At 40.9% G+C, this 23,604-nt stretch overlaps 1 protein-coding gene across 1 annotated transcript in view; it reads right to left on the minus strand.

The window, feature by feature from the left end:
* LOC135510100 (tyrosine-protein phosphatase non-receptor type 13-like) overlaps positions 1 to 23,604 on the minus strand; it is a 96,010-nt gene that overhangs the window by 52,854 nt on the left and 19,552 nt on the right. Inside the window, 11 exon segments of the mRNA XM_064930888.1 lie at positions 124 to 200; positions 559 to 817; positions 915 to 1,077; positions 2,611 to 2,796; positions 3,233 to 3,385; positions 8,809 to 8,947; positions 9,066 to 9,201; positions 9,552 to 9,726; positions 9,921 to 9,992; positions 10,678 to 10,831; positions 12,047 to 12,122. Of these exon segments, the coding sequence (XP_064786960.1) occupies positions 124 to 200; positions 559 to 817; positions 915 to 1,077; positions 2,611 to 2,796; positions 3,233 to 3,385; positions 8,809 to 8,947; positions 9,066 to 9,201; positions 9,552 to 9,726; positions 9,921 to 9,992; positions 10,678 to 10,831; positions 12,047 to 12,122 (1,590 nt within the window).

Raw genomic sequence — 23,604 nt, forward strand, 5'->3', positions numbered from 1 at the left:
CCAAGTGCATTCATAAAAAAAGCCAAGATTAGAGTTAAGAGTTCAGTTAATGCAGAGAGTTAAGCATATGCAGTGTTATAGTAAATTCTTCATATAAGAGTATATAGCGTACTCAGTCCTCACCTTGTATAGAGGAGGTTGTGGAGTCATTTTTCTGTAGCATGGGATTGGACATGATTCTGGGGATGGGTTCTGGAGTACTGGAACACAACAGTCGTGGGTTTGCAAAGTTCATCATTACACTAACAATCTGTACTGTTGGAAATCATTTTAGAGTACTAGAACACAACGACACATAGTTTGTCACCACAAATATTGTCATCATTGTCAGGGGATAAAGTCAACGTAAATAAGCAGAGGGTCTCTCCCTTTGTGGATGAATAAACAAATTGCAGTGGAGGTGAGGTGAGGTGAGGCAGAGGTACGTTACCCCCATGGAATGTAGGACCCTTTGAGCTCAAGTGAAAATCATGTTATTGATGATGAGGTTCATTGTTATGTAGTGTTATTTAGTGCATGCAGTGTTATGTAGGGTTACATAGTGTTATGTACTGTTACCTCCAGGCCTGCTGTTCCTTCATCTCTGACAGTGGGCATGGCTCGGGTAGATCTCTGCTCATTTCCCTCAACTCTCTCTGTTGCCTTAGACGCGCCTCCACCTTCGCCGTGATGTCATCACACGACTTACTTAATGACTCGCGGTGGCCGAGGTTGGATGGTAACTCTATGCTGTTCAGGACAACCTCAGAACATGAAAGACGCCTCATACGGGAGTCACTAGTCCGACAAATAGACTGGTACTTGTCACTGTTCTCATCTGGAAAGACAACAAATAATCATAATGAATAAGCAATGTGTGTGTGTGTGTGTGTTTGCATGTGTGCCTGCCTGTGTGTGCTCTAAGAGCCCCGTACCTTGAGCGATGCTGTGGCTGAGTTGCCTGGAACTCATCTCGCTGTGGAACTTGTGCTGTCCGGAGCAGAGGCTAAGAAGGTACTGCGCAATCTTAGAACTCTCTGTTACGAAGCTGTGCTTCTTACCACTGGGACCACCACACTCTATGGTCAACTTACGATGCTGGGGGAGGAGAGACAACTGTCAGGGGGTTGTCTTTTAAATCAAGAGCATTGGAGCTGTTAATGGCAAACCCTTCTGAAAGCACATTCCACCCTTACAAAAAAAAGGTGCTACGTAGAACCATGTAGGGGTTTTGGGTTTGTCCCCATGGGGGAACCCTTTTTAATGCTAGGTAGAACCTTTTGCAGAGGGTTCTGCATAGAACCCTCTATGTTCGTTTCTTCTTAGAACCCCTGTAATTGGTTCTTCCTTGAACCCTCTATGAAGGGTTCTACAGAGAACCCTTTAATCTAGAAAGGGGTCTTCCTAGAACCGTCTATAAAAGGTTCAACCAGGCTTTAAAATGTAACTCTTTATGACAATAGACATTCACTTATTGTATAAAACGTTAAGAACACCTTCCTAATATTGAAAATCCTAGTTTACAGGCCACACCATACCTTCTAGTCACGTTATGCAAGCTTGCAAAACGATGTGTAATTCTTATTGGCATCCAGCCAGAGTGAGGATATCCAACAATTGAACCTTTTAATCACCTGCAACCTGCATTCAGAATGACTGCCAGCGTGGGGAAGATTGATAAATGAGACTACCTAAACCATCTTGACTGGAACAACCATCTCCGTAATGAGGGCAATAAGTCAACTACTAACAGATTCAATTAGTTTAGAATAAATATGCTATTTATCTTTGCATCAGATCAAGCAATCAACCAATGTACAGGCAAAAACACAGATATTGAAACAAACTGTAGAGCATGCTTTAGAGCATGCTGGGAAATATAATAATGATGGGTGTGGCTGAGTGTTTTACTCTACACAAAGTAAAGAATTACACAAATCACACTCACTTCTGGTTTTCACAGCAACACTGGGGTTCTTTTACACCACCGAGTGTTAATTTACCTCTGTTACACTGAAATGTTACACTGACAAATCAACACTAGGTAATACTGTAATTTGCTGTGCACAAATGTTCTCATATTTGGTACAGTTTAAAACATTGTCACATCTTTTTAAACTCTAGAAGGCTAAAGTTGATCCGTTTACTGCAGTGGGCTAAATCAGGGTCATACAGTGTATTCTTGGTAGCCTTAAACAAATCTACGTTGAAACAAAAGTATTCACCTTAAACACATGGTTATGGTCTTAGAGAATTTGAAATAAACACCTATACCATATTAGATATAGAGTGGAAATGTATTACATTTTGAGTTTGCATTCCAATATTACATTTTATATACATCACAGAAAAAGAACACTTTAATTTTATTTTAAATCATGTTTATTAATTATGAAATTATGAAAAAACGGTTATTCGGATGATAAAGGTTCTAAGTAGAACCCTTTTGACTTTTCAAAGAACCCTCGTCTTCTAAAAATGGTACTTCAGATGAAAAATATTATTGGTAGAACCCAATCCCTCTGCAACAAACCCTTATTTCTTGTGGAAAATCTACTATCTGGTCTACAGTGGAACTAGTAATGTACTATAGTACTTGTAGTACAACCCTAGTATTCCAGTAGTACTCACGTTGGCGGAGATGGTATCGGTCTCCCTCCAGAGGAATCGCCGCGTGACAGTGCGGAGGTGGTTCTTCAGCTCATAGACGATGATTCCTGTGGCACAGACTCCCAGCACCAGCTCCCCCACCACCGGCTTCTTCTCCCGGCCTACCCGATGGAACACCATCCCATACTCTGGAAGCTGCTGGGCGATCTGACGGGGAGATAGAACAAGTACGCTGCAAGGTTGTTCGTAGTAAAGGAGAAGAATGTGCTCAACTCAAAATATTATTGTGTAGACAAGTAAACAGAGTGCTTGTAACCAATATAGATCAAATTTAAAAAAGCCCAGCACTCACTTGATTATGATTTGCAATAATATAAGCTTGATTTTATTGCCTTTAATTTACAAAGCTTATATTATTGCAAGTAATAATCAAGTGTGAGAGCGGGCCATTTGTTCATGTTGCAGGGCTAAACAAGGTTTGAAAGAGGTTAAAATGAAGATGTTCGACACCTATAAGTCAAATAAAAGTTCTATAAAAAAGTGGTTATTCAGTAAATTCAGTAAATTTACAGAGTGTGTGTGCAAATGCATGCAAACAGTACTGTATACTATATTTATGTGTGTTGTCTCTCCTCTTGCCTACTTTTAGGTACTCGGTTTCTGCCTCCTCTGGCAGCATCTGGGCATTGTTGGCATGTAACCGTGGCAACTCCTCCTTTAGATTGGGCAGAGCCATCTTCTCCAGCATCCTCTTAGACACAAACTGCTCTAGCTGGTAGTAGTTCCTGCCATACAACTAAACAGAGATAACAGGCCTGTCAATGACATATACTGCCACTAGTGTAGTAGTGTTCCATAGGTACCAAATGGAAGAAAAGTCACTGAAACAAGGAAGGGACTACCTTGACTTGTCCAATAAGAAAATCTCAGTTTTGTCATGCGGAGACCAAGGTCTTTTTCACAGATGAGCCCTGTATTATCATCAATATACACATCACTATTCACATCAATACACGAAAAGCAAAACACAATCATAAAAACAAACACATTCTCCAGTAAAAATGTCCTCAATTCAATTTTAGAGAGCCTAGGAGATGATTCCACAAGGTGCACAGACCCAGTTCTGCGAGGCTGGAAAAGGGGGCATAGACCCCTCAGTTGAAACTTGTGCCACCTCAGTTTTTTTGCCCCTATATAAAATTAACAAAAAATTTCAAATGATTCAGTGACAGGTTGGCGTGAAATCTGTATCGCCGCTGCGCTTTATCAGCACCACGGACAGAGCACGCCTCAGAGTGTGTGTGTGTTTATCTGTATCAAATCAAAATCGGTCACATCCAGGTGATTAGCAGATGTTATTTCGGGTGTAGCGAAATGCTTGCGCTTCCAGCTCCTACAGTGCAGTAATACCTGACAAATTACACAACATATACCCAATACACAGAAATCTAAGTAGGAATGAATTAAGACTATATACATATGATCGGAATGGACAAAGATACAGTAGAATAGTATAGAATACAGTATATACCATATGAGATGAGTAATGCCAGATACATAAACATTAAGTGACAAAGATACCGTAGAATATTATAGAATACAGTATATACCATATGAGATGAGTAATGCAAGACATGTAAACATTATTAAATGACTAAGATACCGTAGAATAGTATAGCATACAGTATATATACATAACTAAAGTGACTCGTGTTCTATTCCTTAAAGTGCCCAGTGATTTCTAGTCTATACCTGTAGGCAGCGGCCTTTAATGTGCTAGTGATGGCTGTTTAACAGTCTCCTGGTCCCAGCTTTGCTGCACCTGTACTGACCTCGCCTTCTGGATGATAGCGGGGTGAACATGCAGTGGCTCGGGTGGTTGATGTCCTTGATTATCTTTTTGGCTTCCTGTGACATTGGGTGCTGTGTCCTGGAGGGCGGGTAGTTTGCCCCCCAGTAATGCCTTGGGCAGACTGCACCACCCTCTGGAGAGCCTTGCACTTGCGGGTGGTGCAGTTGCCGTACCAGGCGGTGATATAGCCCGACAGGATGCTTTCAATTGTGCATCTGTAAAGGTTTGTGAGAGTTTTAGGTGACAAGGCAAATTTCTTCAGCCTCCTGAGGTTGAAGAGGCTCTGTTGCGCCTTCTCCACCACACTGTCTGTGTGGTGGTCCATTTCAGTTTGTCAGTGATGTGTACGCCAAGGAACTTGAAGCTTCTCCACTGCGGTCCCGTCGATGTAGATAGGGGGTGTACCCTCTGCTGTTTCCTGAAGTCCACAATCATCTCCTTTGTTTTGTTGACGTTGAGTGAGAGGTTGTTTTCCAGGCACCACACTCCCAGAGCCCTCACCTCCTCCCTGTAGGCTGTCTCGTCATCGTTGGTAATCAAGCTTACTACAGTTGTGTCATCTACAAACTTGATGATTTGAGTTGTATCTCACTGTAGTAGGCTGTAGACTGTTTGGGTAGGCGTAGGCGTTCACCTTTTGTTTACCGTGTTTGTTTACTAGCCTAAATATAGATTGTGTCATGCCTTTATTGATCTGATATTTTGCGTATAGTTGAGTTGAGTTTATTTTTATTTTTACAGGGACAGTGCACATTAATCAACGTTTCAGTAAAAGTGCCGGTTTTAGCCAGCCGGCTAATTTTCAACCGCAGTCCCTGGGCAGGTTATTAAAAACAATTACAATATAGACAATAGCAACATAGAACAAGCAAGACATAGCAACATAGGACAAGCAAGACGTAGCTATGTATAGGCATATTAGTGGACCTACCGCTATTTTGTTCTGTTCGCCTTCATTCGTTCGCATTCATCTGTATTCTAAGCTAAACTGCTATTCCTTATTTTTGTTAGGCTACTACTTTCAGCACATAGTTTGTATCATTTTGGTAAGACCGCTGTGTGTACGGCTGCATTCACATAGGCGGTTTGTAATAGGTGAATTATCTTATTGATAGTATCTTGTAGCCTATGTTCATTGCCAAATAGGCCTTGCTTTAGGATGTAGGGCGCGCTCCATTGTGTTGATATAGCGAAGTGGAGATGGGCTACAGATTTCACACCAACCGTCACTTTAAAAGCACTCAAAGGTCTCGGAGTCTCTGCATTTTAACTTTATGTTTATTCAACAGAGTTGAATGGCGGGAACCCGGTTACCAAGATTTACCGCCCAAAACAACTCCCTTTTCCAGGGATAAATCACTGCAAGAAACCAATAAATTATAATAAATCATTTATATGAACAGCATGGAGTGAAATGGAACTGTTAAATTATATGCGGTGTCTAAATCTGTCTTCTCTACGGTCTCTGCATGATGAATCAACACTCAGGGTGAGGACAGACAGCCCATCTCAGTATGGAGCGCAGTTCACAATACATGTAGACCAATCATCTCTTGCAGTTTTTCTCCCTCTCCATCAACTCCATTCAAATTGCATCCAATATATATATATATATATATATATATATATATATCCTATATGTTTGGGTAGGCGTAGGCGTTCATATATAGATAGATGTTCTAGCCTGCCTCTTTCAGCCAATACATTCAATGCAGTATTAGCCTTATATTTAGCTAATTAATGATGGGTTATGCATAATAAGCTTCTAACGTATGTCTCTTGCGCACTACACAAGCACCTGTGCTCCGCTGGCCTATCCTTAAAAAACACTCCTCAGGTAGACTAGAATAGCTCGTTGGACATCATTATTTTAGCATGTCACATACCAATAGACTATTCGAAGAGGAAAGCAAGCTCTTTTTGCCGAATGTTAAATACAGGAGCCAATAGAACTCACAGGTAAAAGAGTGTGCGAAGGCGGTAGGCTATATCAATTATTTATTCAGACCAATAACCAATAACCATTCAATCTTTGTGAAGAGAAGTGAAAGCCTTCTGTATCTAATTCCAGTCATAAACTAGTCAAGGATGCCATGAGAATGATGAAGATAAGGACAACGAAACGTATTTCATTTAACTGTTGAAAACGAGGATGGAATGAAGGAACAATAGAAAGAAAGAGGTAGGCTAACAACATTAGGGGAAATATTATGAAAGGTATATATGCGTCAGCCTACTAATTAGCCTATACAAGTAGGCCCTACTATATTTCAAAATGAATTAGGCCCTACTATATTTCAAATTTGCAAGCATATAGCCTACTTGTAACTTTGTAGGACACATGTGCTGCACCAGTCTCATGTTCTCTTCTGCTTTATCATGCTTTGACCAGCGTGCGCAATTCCATATAATACAGTATAATACAATACAGTAATACAGTTCACACTCAAAAAGATTAGCCTATTGGAGCTAGTTTCATTTTTTTTTTACCAATGGGAACATATCGCTAGCTACATCTATGAGCTTTTATGTTTTTCTGTCCTGCGTAATGTGCAGTAGTCTATACGATATAGATAATGGAACAATCGATTGGGCTTTTTTGGGTTTGGGCTCATTAAATGTCACTAATGTAGGGCTCATAAAACATATTTAATAAATAGCTCATCAGGCTCAGGTAGCATCAGGTTTCAATTTTCATGCTGATTAAAGCTCTATTCAAAGCCGGATATATTTATATGCTTTATAATGCTTTTGAATGACACTTCTGGTTTTGTCAGGAAATATCGGGTTACCCGGGAGAAAAGTGCTGTATTCTCGGGATGAAACATTTGTAAAATACCGGAAAATATTTAACCCTAGCATAGCTTGATATAAGCAGAATTCAATATAATTCCAATGGAAGAACCCCCCAAAAATGTTGCCCCTTCACCGATTTCAACTGCCCCCTTACTCACTGGGTCTAAAGGTGCAAAAAATAAAAAAGCAGATTTACCTAACTCAGTGGAGATCGAAGGGATCTCCAGAGTTAGCCATCCCCGAGACGGTCTGGTATCTTGTACATCCGTATGAAGTAAGGTACGGCAGAAGTTTATGGAGCAGGGCTTTATAAACAAAAAGAGTGAAATGCATCGATCTACAAGAGGGGCCAACCTACTTTCTGATACAAAATGCAGTGATGTGTACTGAACCTATTGTCAGTAATAAAGCTTAATGCACTATGATAAACTACATCCAATGGCTTCCATACAGTGGCAGTGGCTTTCATAAGGACAATATTGCAAAAATCTATAATGGCTATGAATGTCGACCGATTGATTTGTTTTCTATCATTTAATGAAAGGCATGGCCTATTCCTATAAAATAAGCCCAATTTACTATTTATAAGCGGGGAAACGATCAATGAGGGAACCATCGAATTTACATATGCATATACCATCAGATACATTTTTACTTGATTTTACCTGCATTATGTACCAAATTCAGTTCAACAAAGGCTTTCTGTAAAGCAATGTAGGCAGATTGAAGCTCTGAAAGAACTTGCTCAACCGCGAGGGCAATAGCATACACAACAGTGTCATCCGCATGTTAACATTTTCTGTAGATAAACCAATATAGTTCATATAGACATGTCACGATCGTCGTATTGAGGAGACCAAGGCGCAGCGTGATATGAATACATCTTATATATTTTAATAAAGACGGACACTAATCAAACTACAAAAACAACAAACCGAACGTGAAGCTATAATAATACTAGTGCAGACACAGGCAACTAGACAGACATAGACAATAACCCACGAAATACCCAAAGAAGATGGCAACACCACAATGAGACGAACAAGACCTGCCCTTCTTAGACTGGTGGGAAGACAGGGTGAGACACAGGAGTGAGAGAAAAAGAGGGAGAGAGACCTGCGTCTAATTGAGAACCAATCCAGGCATCCATGGACATATATAAACACCTAGATGATAAAAAAAACCATAAACCTACAAAACCGCTAGACAGTACAAAAACACATGCATCACCCATGTCACACCAATTACATGACACCTGAAGAAATATACCAATTGCAGTCAATCTTTGAATAAATAAAGAGTGGTCAACAGTATCGAAAGCCTTCAATAAGTCAATAGAGGAGAGCTTAGTGCTTCATCCTATCAATACCCTTTAACACGTAATTTAACACCAAGGTTGCAGGTCTGTCAGTGAGATGTACTACTTACTCATAAACCTACTGCTCTGGCTGGAAGAGTGATTGAGCCATACAATCTCTCAGAGTTTAATGGAGAACGTAATCCATTATGTACTTCATAAAATAAAATATTTAAAAAATAAAATATCTGAGACAGTGCTTCACTCAGTTTACCTCAGACATGTAGTCCCCAAACTCAGCCTGTAGAGCGAGAGCCGCCAGGAACATGCCTGTCTCCTCGTTGCAGTACAACCTGTCCTCTAGGATGTCCTTCCGCAGCTGCAAGTAGTACTGGTGAAGCGTCACCCTGTGTCTTGGAACACCACAACAATGTACATTTCTTTAACGAAAAAACTGATAACTGCATTTCACTAACAGCTCATGACACCAAATCTCCAGATACTTTAAATAAAAAAGTATTGCAGACTCACAATATGAAGGAGATATCATCAACAAAAAACTTGATCCTTAGAAAAACAAGAAAAGAGGTCGACACTACTTTCTTCCAACTCTCAGGAGCAACTTTAGAGATTTTCGTCTCGTGGTCCAAGAAGAAATATTCATCATCTAAATGAAAGGAAAGATATGACATTATAAAATCAACTTTACAGATGTAGCATCTTAATTTGAGCCAGCTTGCTACAGCAGGAAAATAATACTGCCGCAACAGGAAATGTGAATTATTATGTGGATTATAATGAATTTACATTTTTTTTGTAGGGGTCGATACATTTTTAGTTAGGGAAAATCAAGTCTGACATTTTAAAGTAGAAATGACAAATTTTAGATGCCTTTTTAAACCTTAAATACACTACACGTTTGCATGCCCTGCAAACTTCTCAGCAACAAAAGAGTGATCAAATTAAGATCCTACATCTGTAGGTTTATGAGACACAAAGCTGTCGTCAGTTTCTTACCGTCGGTGTAGGCCAGTCCGAAGTAGAAGTGCTCCACCAGGTTAGCGTGAGCCACCACCATGTCGAACACGTCCCTCCCTCTGGACTTCATATCACATCTGACCAGTACAGACTGACCACTGGGCAACACCACAATGACCTCCCTCTGAGACGAACAAGACCTGCCCTTCTTAGACTGGTGGGAAGAGAGGGATGAGATGCAGAAGTGAGAGAAAAGAGAGAGAGAGTGCGAGAGAAAGAGAAAGGGAGAGAGAGACACAAACAGGCACACAAACAGAAAGAAGGTTAAAAAAAAGATAATCAATTTGTAGTCAACAAAAATATGCACTCAAGGACAAAAATCATGAATATTGTGGTAAATGTTCTTACCACTATGGATCCGGGTAGCTCCAGAACTACCTGGGGTTCGTCAGCCATTCTGATAAACTCGGGACCAAGAGCCTGACAAGACACAACACGATGTAAACACAGCAATGCGGATACACAATCACACCATGATAGTATTGTTTCTGTGTGTAGCAATGTTAACACCACAACACACACATACACACACACGTCCGTACACTCTCCAGTCTGTATGTAGGATGCACCAACCCTGGTTGTGACCGTCACTGTGCTCCAGCAGCACTGCAGTCTGAAGTCAAGACTGATAAACCAGAACTGGATTGGAGGTGACAGCTACCTCAATCTCACTGGGGCCATGACGTCACAGGCTAAGCTGACTGAACCTAGTTTATTGTATCTTCGTTTCATCCCCACACACACTTTGCTGCATGTACACATCCTAGTTATTAAAGAAAAACTATTTTCCTGTAAAAAACTTTGAATGTACTTTGAGTAACATACAAATCAATCAAGTTATCTAAGAAACTGGGATTCTAGCTTAAACTGTATAGGAGCCATATGCCTCATAGAACAAACTATGAGAATAATAAGAAGTACACAGTCTATAGAATCTATGATTTAGAGTCATGCATGCTCTTGTGTATTATTACCCCCCAGAGCCCAGGAGATAACTCCATGGGTCTCAGCCAACATCACAGGGTGTCATAGATAGATCATAGACAAACGGACAGACGGATGGATGTAGGTATGGCTGTAGGTACGGATGGACAGACAGACTTACCTTGGCTTTCCTCTGGGTGAGGCTGGCTGAGGAGTCGCTGAAAGTGATGGAGGGGCTGGGGGATTGGGGTGCACCCTTTGAGGGGACACCAATGTAGGGGCTCTGGCACAGCCAGCTACTACTACTTTCTCTGTGTCTGAGACCCTGTGGCAGTCTTGAAGGACAGGGGAGAAAGAATCAGAGAGAGAAGATGGAGAGATTCAAAGAAAGAGAGATAGTCAGAGGGAAGGAGAGAAAGAGAGAAGAGAGAGAAATAAACAAGGACAATGTGCAGAAGGGGACAGGGGAGATGAGTGACACACTCAGACAGTGTCATTGTTGCTCAGAGTCAAAGACAACAAGTAGTGAGAGATATATATAGAAAGTTCAGAAAGAGCGTGTGAAGGAAATTTTACTTTGTGAAGAAATAGTCTTGAAATGTTAATCTGGTCTTGGTTTATGCCTAAATCTGGTGAGGATATGAGGGGTGGGGGGAGAGCAGGGGGGAGTCATGACCTTCTCCTGAGGACTATCTGGTGGAACACCCAGAATATGTTTGTTAAGTTAAGATAGGAGACGGTGCCAGACACATGCCAGAACGAACCCTATGAACTATCCCTATTTAACGTGTCTGTAACCAGTATATAAGGGGGACTAACGGGACTGCCCCATTGGAGCTCCTGATCAACATGTGTACTTGGTGCATTGAGTTGGTTGGAACCTCTCCAGCGCGCTGATAATAAACAATGATTCATTTAAGATGGATTTCGTGTCCCTGTGTAAAAACTTAACTTGGTGCTGCGAGCAGGGGCTCTCTTCTTGCCCCATATGCATCTTTTATGATTCTCTTGTCATTACTTGCTTTGATTCTGGCTGTGGAGCTTTCCAGTGGGGATCTGTGAGGAAAAGCGGTGGCGCATTTTATGAAGCGCGAGGGAAAGACAAGATTCATATTTTCAAGACTGTTTCTTCACAAAGTAAAATTTCCTTCACAACAGGCTTTAATCTTGTGACTTATTCCAAAACAATCAGAACACTTTTTTTTGTTACATTTTTCAATACTTTTACAGCATTAGTTGCTCATTATCAAGTTCGTTGTAGACAACATAAAATCTTTCATTTTTGTCCATTTTCATGTATAATCTTAGCAAAAAGGGTTTGTCAAACATGTCTCCAATGGAGTCAGCAGAACAACCCTTTTAGGTTCCTTTTAGGCACTTATTTTCCAAAGACTGTAGGATACAGTATGATGAGGGTGTGCATATTTCCCAGAGTCTATCTGGTTGTTTAAAGTCTGAGGATACACACAGGTCAGACCCACAGGTAGGTGTGTTTGTGTGTGTTCATCTGCTTCGTTAGTCATGTACGCAACATTTCCAGGTATATATACCGGTCTATGTTCGGTGGGTATGCAGGGGTGGGCGAGCTCCTGGCTTTCTGTCTCCAGGGTTTGTGAAGTAAACTTTCTGTAACACAAATACCAAATGACACTGATAGAACAGATACTTTAGGAATAAATAGGCCTAGTACAAACATTTGTTCAGTTCAAAGATACTTAAATATTTTAAACATGCCACACATTATACTGTTATACCTATTGCAAGCAACATTTTACACATATTACACTAAGAAGAGGAACCTTTCCCTCTGGATGCATGTCAGCAGCTTCCACATTCCACAGCAACATTTATCTCATTAACTGTAAAGAGCAAATGAACCATTAGGAGTGCTTAAGATCATCTAGAACATCCTTCAACAAATGAAACACGGAAATCTCGTTTTTTTGTACAGTATTAACAAATATCATGAAAAACACAGAGCTGTCGAGCTACTCCTCTGCAAATCCAGAATTAAGTCACACAAATAACAGCTTTTTTCCCATGAGTCACTAAACATGAAAAACCAAAACTGTAGCGCTTTAGTTTACAGTGCTGAAATAACGGTAACATCCAGAAAGTAATAGTAAACAGTAAATTACACTGCAACAACCAGGTAAGAATGTAGTAATAACCTGTCAAAGATAAACTACAATCACCAAAAGTACTCCTGCTCATCGAACATCCCATTCCAAAATTATAGCCATTATTATGGAGTTGGTTTCCCCTTTGCTGCTAGAACAGCCTCCACTATTCTGGGAAGGCTTTACACTAGACGTTGGAACACACTAGATGTTGGCGTGCTCAGGACCTCAGACTGGGGCGAAGGTTCACCTTCCAACAGGACAATGACCCTGAGCACACAGCCAAGACAATAGAGGAGTGGCTTCGGGACAAGTCTTGAGTTGCCCAGCCAGAGCTTGGAATTGAACCCGATCAAACATCTCTGGAGACCTGAAAATATCTGTGCAGCAACGCTCCCCATCCAACCTGACAAAGCTTGAGAGGATCTGCAGAGAAGAATGGGAGAAACTCCCCAAATACAGGTGTGCCAAGCTTGTAGCGTCATACCCAAGACGTCTCAAGGCTGTAATCGCTTCCAAAGGTGCTTCCGCAAAGTACTGAGTAAAGGGTCTGAATACTAATGTCAATAAAGGTAATCTTTTCTTTTTGTGCAAACATTTCTACAAACCTGTTTTCACTTTGTCATTATGGGGTATCGTGTGTAAGTTGATGAGGATTCTTTTTTTAAATCCATTTTAGAAATAAGGTTCTAACGTAACAAAACGTGGAACAAGTCAAGAGGTCTGAATACTTTCCAAATGCACTTTGTGTGTGAAATTGGTTTGAATTTAGAATGGACCACTATCATGCACCAGTCTCAAAACAGGGGCAGGGGAAAAATATACATGTCATCTATGCACTTAAGTAGCAAATGAATCACGCCTTTCCCATGGTTCATTTTCCTACCAGCCAGGTAGGCTTTACTCCTGTTGTAAAGAGAAGCAATGTGCTTAATATTAGGAAAGTTGAGAAATAAATACATTAGGCCTAGCCTATTGAGAGCTGAGGGATCCTTCCCTTTTTTAATACAGGCCATCAAAACTATGTTTTCTCACGCAATTGTATAGCCAATAGAAATGTTGTGCAGCATGAGTTCTGGGGTTCTGGGGCTTCTACAAAAGTTCCAAGTACATTCTTCCATTTTTTTAATAAAAATAAAATCTAGCAATACAAACCATACATAGACAAAAGACAACGCATGCTCAGACCCACATGTTTCCACCCATTCAATTTCTAATGGTTGTAAGACTATGCCAGTGATCTACAACTGGTTGACAAGGCATTCCTAGTTGATCAACAAGCATTTCTGTAAAACAAATCCAACGATAAAGCTTTGCAGCTAAGTTTTATTTATTTTTTGCTGTTGGCGGTAGGTGCGTTTGATTCAGAAGCCCTAGCGCTGGGAAGGCAAAGTGTTCCCATTTGAACCAGTTCATGCTCCGCCTACTCGGCAGGCCCAAAGAGCAAATCAAGTGCACTTATAGGCCTACTGTTGGCCAATCAGAATTCTCGGATCACCGTGTCTGCACAGTTTCCTCACACCATAGACTAAAAACAAGCCTTGAACGCACAGCAAAGTTCTTAATGTGAGATTAAAACCATGACTAAACAGATTCAGCGAATACAGGAAAGAGCTGCTGTTTGTATGAGTGAGTTCATGTTTAAGTTGTTATTCAGCACTGTCAACACTTTGTTCAACACTTTTATAATGCATAAAATGTGCGTTCTCCCTACATCCACTCACACTACAACCAGAACTGCAGCTGCTACTAATGAGTATAGTAAAATGTTTCGTCAAACTTTCGGTATTATTAGTGGTTTGTGTCTTTTTTAATATCGAGGAATATTTCACTTTCTCTGGTCATAGGGGTAACATGAATTGTTGCACGAGGTAGAAATAGTGCAGCCTAAGTTTCGCCATCAGCTGGAAGACTGTGTCCCTTTTTCTCAGAGGAGGGAGAGAGAGAGGAGGGTCTATGAGTTGCATGAGAGGCAATCTCACCGCTGCTCCCTCCCTCCCCTTAGACTGACCATCAGTTGCAGGCCATCAGTCCAGTAAAGGTGCCTCACGAGTAATACTACAAACTATATATAACCAGTGTGATCATATACCTAAAATGTTGAAATATACTTTCAGAATGTTCTGGGAAGAACAACATTGGCAGGGTAATTTAAGCACAGCCATTCTGAAGTGATAATTTATTGTGCCTATAGCCTACTGCACAAACCTCATTGCTACAGAACTGGATTTAATTGGTTAATGTTGCAAACAACTTGTCTTTTTTAAGTCACGTATAAAAATAATCTGAGCATTTTGACTCAGAAAGTAATCTTGACTCAGGAACGGTTGGTGACCACTTCTCTATGCCACATGACATCCAGTTGCACGGTTATTTTTCTCTGTAGCCCTTTTTTAAATATATTTAAATAATAATGCATTTGATTCATCCACAGTCTTAATGCAGGGTCAATTGATTTCTAGTTTTTAAGCAAATGTTTTTTCAAAATGATTGATGAGAAAAAGTACAGACTAACCCATTGGGTATCTCACCGCACCCTCATTTGATAAGTCTTGAAAGATGCAAGTAGACGGATTAAAAGTACATTTATACAGTAACACTTCTGACAGCAAACTTTCTAATTCCACCCATAACTTTTGAACTTAATAGCAATCACAGAGAGCATGAATCATTGAGCCCTGTTAGCTTGACACTTAAGACATTACTATGCCTTGTGCTATAGAATTTGTGCATTTTGACTCCTGTATAATATTCATTACTTATGTTCCAATAATCCCTCCATCTTGTGCCAATATCAGTTCTTTTGATGTCTTGGATAGAATAGTGTATATGTTTTGTAAGAGATTGGCAGTTGGATAGGCTTTCTGCAAGGTTTTGTATATCTTAAGTTCATATGGGGTATCCTTTTCGGACACAAATAAAATTCCCTCAACATTGCTCTGATGTCCAAAAGATATGATGTATTTTTTAACCCAGTATATTGTTAGAGATCAAAAAAAATGTACTCCATTTTAAAGAGCTTTTCTTACTTTGAGAAAAAAGGAGCAGTCTTTTGTCGTTGGAAAAAGTCTCTAGGTGTCCTGTAAAATATTTGTAGAGATGACATTTTTCAGCCTCTTTGGAGGCTCCTTGAATTTGCCTTTTTTATTGCTATGTCTGTCTAACTTGCTGAATGTGTGATTTAGGGCACCTGCTAAAATATTAGTTCCAGTCTGTGTTTGATCTTATATAGCTTGAATTATATCTAAAAACACTAGAGGATGGGGGGATATACAATGAAATCAATGTGTATTTTTCACCATGTTAAGGTACAATAAAAATTTAGAAAACGTCCTTCTTGGTCCGTGTGCTGGGACATAAGGGAAAAGGGGGTATTGTTTATCAGACTGCCTACACCTCTACAGTTACTACAGTAGGTGGCAGCATAGGCCTCTCCAACCGAGCTCCTCAAATATTACATTTCTGCTTTTCTGAAGTAACTCGTGCAGAAAAACCACATCTGCTGACAATCTCTTTAAATGTTCAATAACCTTAATCTATGTAATGACCTGGATTTTGTTGGCCGTTGTTGTATAGAATCAAAGATCAAAGAATCAAAGTTATGTCTGTCATTGAAAAAACAGATAAAACAGTTTAGCAGATGTCAGGGCGGTGGACATCTGATGTATATGGAAGAGTCAAAGTATGAATACATAGTTATTGTACACATTACATACAGTTGAAGTCGGAAGTTTACATACACCTCAGCCAAATACATTTAAACTCAGTTTTTCACAATTCCTGAAATTTAAAAAAAATCCCTGTCTTACGTCAGTTAGGATCACCACTTTATTTTAAGAATGTGAAATGTCAGAATAATAGTAGAGATAATTATTTATTTCAGCTTTTATTCCTTTCATCACATTTGCAAAAGGTCAGATGTTTACATACACTCAATTAGAATTTGGTAGTATTGCCCTTTAAATTGTTTAACTTGGGTCAAACGTTCCAGGTAGCCTTCCACAAGCTTCCCACAATAAGTTGGGTGAATATTGGCCCATTCCTCCTGACATAGCTGGTGTAACTGAGTTAGGTTTGTAGGCCTCCTTGCTCGCACACGCTTTTTCAATTCTGCCCACAAATGTTCTATAGGATTGAGGTCAGAGCTTTGTCAAGGCCACTCCAATACCTTGACTTTTTTGCCACAACTTTGGAGGTATGCTTGGGGTCATTGTCCATTTGGAAGACCCATTTGCGACCAAGCTTTAACTTCCTGACTGATGTCTTGAGATGTTTCTTCAATATATCCACATAATTTTCCTTCTCATGATGCTGTCTATTTTGTTATGTACACCAGTCCCTCCTGCAGCAAAGCACCCCACGAACATGATGCTGCCACCCCATGATTCACGGTTGGGATGTGTTCTTCGGCTTGCAAGCATCCCCCTTTTCCCTCCAAACATAACAATGGTCATTAAGGCTAAACAGTTCTATTTTTGTTTCATCAGACCAGAGGACATTTCTCCAAAAAATACGATCTTTGTCCCCATGTGCAGTTGCAAACCGTAGTCTGGCTTTTTATGGCGGTTTTTAAGCAGTGGCTTCTTCCTTGCTAAGTGGCCTTTCAGGTTATGTCAATATAGGATTCGTTTTACTGTGAATATAGATACTTTTGTACCTGTTTCCTCCAGCATCTTCACAAGGTCCTTTGCTGTTGTTCTGGGATTGATTTGCACTTTTTGCACCAAAGTACGTTCATCTCTAGGAGACAGAACGCGTCTCCTTCCTGAGCCGTATGACGGCTGCGTGGTCCCATGGTGTTTATACTTGCGTACTATTGTTTGCACAGATAAATGTGGTACCTTCAGGCATTTGGAAATTGCTCCCAAGGATGAACCAGACTTGTGGAGGTCTACAATTATCTTTCCAAGGTCTTGGCTGATTTTCTTTGATTTTCCCATGATGTCAAGTAAAGACACTTTTAGTTTGAAGGTAGGCCTTGAAATACATCCACATGTACACCTCCAATTGATTCAAATGATGCCTATCAGCCTATCAGAAGCTTCTAAAGCCATGATATCATTTTCTGGAATTTTCCAAGTTGTTTAAAGGCACAGTCTACTTAGTGTATGCACACTTCTGACTCATTGGAATTGTGATACAGTGAATTATAAGTGAAATAATCTGTCTGTAAACAATTGTTGGAAAAATTGCTTGTGTCATGCACAAAGTCCTAAAACTATAGTTCTTTAACAATACATTTGTGGAGTGGTTGAAAAATGAGTTTTAATGACTCCAACCTAAGTGTATGTAAACCACCTGTACACAACTGTACAATCAAATAAATATATCTTATTCCAAAACATTAAAAGTAAACATTATGCATTAGAGCTATAATATAGCTAACGTTAGCTAGCTAATGAGTAGCTGATCTCTACTGGAAGTTTTCATTTCGCTCATTTGGGTTTGTTGCTGTTAGCTAGCACATGACAAGCCATAGTCGGACATGACATGAATTACCAACATATTTTATTTTATCACTACATAAATGTGACCCGATTCAGGAAACTAGGTGTATGTCGCAAGTTACGACTTCACAGTAGATCCTTTTGAACGTAAAAATATATATTTTTTATCAAAATGTGTTTTTTGGCAGAAATGCCTTCTCGAACATCTGAACTTTCATGTGCCTTAATATCAAACTTCTTTGTCATCTGTAAATACAAATAAAATTGATAATCACGAGCCTAGTTGGTTTAGCCACAGCAAAAAAAGTCAGCAACCTTCCCGCTAGCCATGATTGGCTGAGATAATGAGTGGGCTGGACATGCCGAGAGATGAGTTTGGATTGGTCGGTGTTGCATCTTGTGTCTTTAAAATGAGCTGCTCCCGTACTGCAGTATTTTTGGTTTAATTCAAATAGTACCAGTCGAAAGTTTGGACACACCTACACAATTCAAGGCTTTTCTTTATTTTACTATTTTCTACATTGTAGAATAATAGTGAAGACATCAAAACTAAGAAATAACACATGAAATCATGTAGTAACCAACAAAGTGTTAAACAAATCAAAACATATTTTATATTTGAGATTCTTCAAAGTAGCCACCCTTTGCCTTGATGACAGCTTTGCACACTTGGCATTCTCTCAACCAGCTTCATGAGGTAGTCACCTGGAATGCATTTCAATAAACAGATGTGCCTTGTTAAAAGTTTATGTGGAATTTCTTTCCTTCTTTATGCATTTTTTAAATATTTTTTACATTTTTATTTCACCTTTATTTAACCAGGTAGGCAAGTTGAGTTCTCATTTACAATTGCGACCTGGCCACGATAAAGAAAAGCAGTTCGACACATACAACGACACAGAGTTACACATGGAGTAAAACAAACATACAGTCAATAATACAGTATAAACAAGTCTATATACGATGTGAGCAAATGAGGTGAGATAAGGGAGGTAAAGGCAAAAAAAGGCCATGGTGGCAAAGTAAATACAATATAGCAAGTAAAACACTGGAATGGTAGATTTGCAATGGAAGAATGTGCAAAGTAGAAATAAAAATAATGGTGTGCAAAGGAGCAAAATAAATCAATTAAATTAAATACAGTAGGGAAAGAGGTAGTTGTTTGGGCTAAAATATAGGTGGGCTATGTACAGGTGCAGTAATCTGTGAGCTGCTCTGACAGTTGGTGCTTAAAGCTAGTGAGGGAGATAAGTGTTTCCAGTTTCAGAGAGTTTTGTAGTTCGTTCCAGTCATTGGCAGCAGAGAACTGGAAGGAGAGGCGGCCAAAGAAATAATTGGTTTGGGGGTGACTAGAGAGATATACCTGCTGGAGCATGTGCTACAGGTGGGAGATGCTATGGTGACCAGCGAGCTGAGATAAGGGGGGACTTTACCTAGCAGGTTTCTTGTAGATGACATGGAGACAGTGGGTTTGGCGATGAGTATGAAGCAAGGGCCAGCCAATGAGAGCGTACATGTCACAATGGTGGGTAGTATATGGGGCTTTGGTGACAAAACAGATTGTGATAGACTGCATCCAATTTGTTGAGTAGGGTATTGGAGGCTATTTTGTAAATGACATCGCCAAAGTCGAGGATTGGTAGGATGGTCAGTTTTACAAGGGTATGTTTGGCAGCATGAGTGAAGGATGCTTTGTTGCGAAATAGGAAGCCAATTCTAGATTTAACTTTGGATTGGAGATGTTTGATATGGGTCTGGAAGGAGAGTTTACAGTCTAGCCAGACACCTAAGTATTTGTAGTTGTCCACGTATTCTAAGTCAGACCCGTCCAGAGTAGTGATGTTGGACAGGCGGGCAGGTGCGGGAAGCGATCGGTTGAAGAGCATGCATTTAGTTTTACTTGTATTTAAGAGCAATTGGAGGCCACGGAAGGAGAGTTGTATGGCATTGAAGCTTGCCTGGAGGGTTGTTAACACAGTGTCCAAAGAAGGGCCAGAAGTATACAGAATGGTGTCGTCTGCGTAGAGGTGGATCAGAAACTCACCAGCAGCAAGAGCGACCTCATTGATGTATACAGAGAAGAGAGTCGGTCCAAGAATTGAACCATGTGGCACCCCCATAGAGACTGCTAGAGGTCCGGACAGCAGACCCTCCAATTTGACACACTGAACTCTATCAGAGAAGTAGTTGGTGAACCAGGCGAGGCAATCATTTGAGAAACCAAGGCTGTTGAGTCTGCCGATGAGGATGTGGTGATTGACAGAGTCGAAAGCCTTGGCCAGATCAATGAACACGGCTGCACAGTAATGTTTCTTATCGATAGCGGTTAAGATATCGTTTAGGACCTTGAGCGTGGCTGAGGTGCACCCATGACCAGCTCTGAAACCAGATTGCATAGCAGAGAAGGTATGGTGAGATTCGAAATGGTTGGTATTCTGTTTGTTGACTTGGCTTTCGAAGACCTTAGAAAGGCATGGTAGAATAGATATAGGTCTGTAGCAGTTTGGGTCAAGAGTGTCCCCCCCCCCTTTGAAGAGGGAGATGACCGCAGCTGCTTTCCAATCTTTGGGAATCTCAGACGACACGAAAGAGAGGTTGAACAGGCTACTAATAGGGGTGGCAACAATTTCGGCAGATAATTTTAGAAAGAAAGGGTCCAGATTGTCTAGCCCGGCTGATTTGTAGGGGTCCAGATTTTGCAGCTCTTTCAGAACATCAGCTGAATGGATTTGGGAGAAGGAGAAATGGGGAAGGCTTGGGCGAGTTGCTGTGGGGGGTGCAGTGTTGTTGACCGGGATAGGAGTAGCCAGGTGGAAAGCATGGCCAGCCGTAGAAAAATGCTTGTTGAAATTCTCAATTATGGTGGATTTATCAGTGGTGACAGTGTTTCCTATCTTCAGTGCATTGGGCAGCTGGGAGGAGGTGTTCTTATTCTCCATGGACTTTACAGTGTCCCAGAACTGTTTTGAGTTAGTGTTGCAGGAAGCAAATTTCTGCTTGAAAAAGCTAGCCTTGGCTTTTCTAACTGCCTGTGTATAATGGTTTCTAGCTTCCCTGCAGCTGCATATCACGGGGGCTGTTCGATGCTAATGCAGAACGCCATAGGATGTTTTTGTGTTGGTTAAGGGCAGTCAGGTCTGGGGAGAACCAAGGGCTATATCTGTTCCTGGTTCTAAATTTCTTGAATGGGGCATGTTTATTTAAGATGGTTAGGAAGGCATTTTAAAAAGATATCCAGGCATCCTCTACTGACGGGATGAGATCAATATCCTTCCAGGATACCCCGGCCAGGTCGATTAGAAAGGCCTGCTCGCTGAAGTGTTTCAGAGAGCGTTTTACAGTGATGAGTGGAGGTCGTTTGACCGCTGACCCATTACAGATGCAGGCAATGAGGCAGTGATCGCTGAGATCTTGGTTGACGACAGCAGAGGTGTATTTAGAGGGCAAGTTGGTTAGGATGATATCTATGAGGGTGCCCGTGTTTAAGGCTTTGGGGAGGTACCTGGTAGGTTCATTGATAATTTGTGTGAGATTGAGGGCATCAAGTTTAGATTGTAGGATGGCTGGGGTGTTAAGCATGTTCCAGTTTAGGTCGCCTAGCAGCACAAGCTCTGAAGATAGATGGGGGGCAATCAGTTCACATATGATGTCCAGAGCACAGCTGGGGGCAGAGGGTGATCTATAGCAGGCGACAACGGTGAGAGACTTGTTTTTAGAGAGGTGGATTTTTAAAAATAGAAGTTCAAATTGTTTGGGTACAGACCTGGATAGTAGGACAGAACTCTGCAGGCTATCTTTGCAGTAGATTGCAACACCGCCCCCTTTGGCAGTTCTATCTTGTCTGAAAAGGTTGTAGTTTGGAATTAAAATTTCAGAATTTTTGGTAGTCTTCCTAAGCCAGGATTCAGACACAGCTAGAACATCCGGGTTGGCAGAGTGTGCTAAAGCAGTGAATAGAACAAACTTAGGGAGGAGGCTTCTAATGTTAACATGCATGAAACCAAGGCTATTACGGTTACAGAAGTCGTCAAAAGAGAGCACCTGGGGAATAGGAGTGGAGCTAGGCACTGCAGGGCCTGGATTTACCTCTACATCGCCAGAGGAACAGAGGAGGAGTAGAATAAGGGTGTGGCTAAAAGCAATAAGAATTGGTTGTCTAGAACATCTGGAACAGAGAGTAAAAGGAGGTTTCTGGGGGTGATAAAATAGCATCAAGTTATAATGTACAGACAAAGGTATGGTAGGATGTGAATACAGTGGAGGTAAACCTAGGTATTGAGTGATGAAGAGAGAGATAGTCTCTAGAAACATCATTGAAACCAGGAGATGTCATTGCATGTGTGGGTGGTGGAACTAATAGGTTGGATAAGGTATAGTGAGCAGGACTAGAGGCTCTACAGTGAAATAAGCCAATAAACACTAACCAGAACAGCAATGGACAAGGCATATTGACATTAAGGAGAGGCATGCTTAGTCGAGTGATCAAAAGGGTCCGGTGAGTGGAGAGGTTGTTTGGGGGTCACGGCGATTTAGACAGCTAGCCAGGCCATCGGTAGCAAGCTAGCATAGGATGGACGTCTGTTATTAGCCACCTCTTGCGTTCCCTCAGTAGATTAGTGGGGTTCCGTGTGGTAGAGGGGATTAATCCAAATCACACAACAACAACAAAAATAAAAACAATAGATATAGTTAGTGGCCCAAGAAGAAAAAAATAAATAAATAAATATTATGAAGGCCTGGTGGGGCTCCGCGTAGGCAGTAAAACGGGTCCGGATAGGTGACTGCAGCCCAGGAGTGATTTGATGGAATTCTTCAGCTGGCTAGCTCCGGAATAATTGATGTTTGCTCCGGAATCGACGAAAGTCACACGGATAGCAGCTAGCTAGCTGTGAGATCCAGGTATGAATATCCAGAGTTAGCGGTAGAAATCCAGGGACATGGAGAGAAAAATTGGTCCGGTATGTTCCGTTCTGAGCCGCGCTGCGCCGTACAAAACTGCCGATAGATTTTCGAGCTAAAGCCAATCAGTTGTGTTGTGATAAGGTAGAGGTGGTATACAGAACATAACCCTATTTGGTAAAAGACCAAGTCCAGATTATGGCAAGAACAGCTCAAATAATCAAAGATAAACGACAGTCCATCATTACTTTAAAACATGAAGGTCAGTCAATACGGAAACATTTCAAGCACTTTACAAAGTGTCTTCAGCTGCAGTCGCAAACACCATCAAGCGCTATGATGAAACTGACTCTCATGAGGACCGCCACAGGAAAGGAAGACCCAGAGTTACCTCTGCTGCAGTGGATTAGTTCATTAGAGTTACCAGCCTCAGAAAATGTAGCCCAAATAAATGCTTCAGAGTTCAAGTAACAGACACATCTCAACATCAACTGTTCAGAGGGGACTGTGTGAATCAGGTCTTCATGGTCAAATTGCTGCAAAGAAACCACTACTAAAGTACATCAATAAGAAGAAGACTTGCTTGGGCCAAGAAACACAGGCAATGGACATTATACTGGTGGAAATCTGTCCTTGGTCTGA

The sequence above is a fragment of the Oncorhynchus masou genome, chromosome 23 (assembly GCF_036934945.1).
Source record: "Oncorhynchus masou masou isolate Uvic2021 chromosome 23, UVic_Omas_1.1, whole genome shotgun sequence".
NCBI lineage: Eukaryota > Metazoa > Chordata > Actinopteri > Salmoniformes > Salmonidae > Oncorhynchus > Oncorhynchus masou.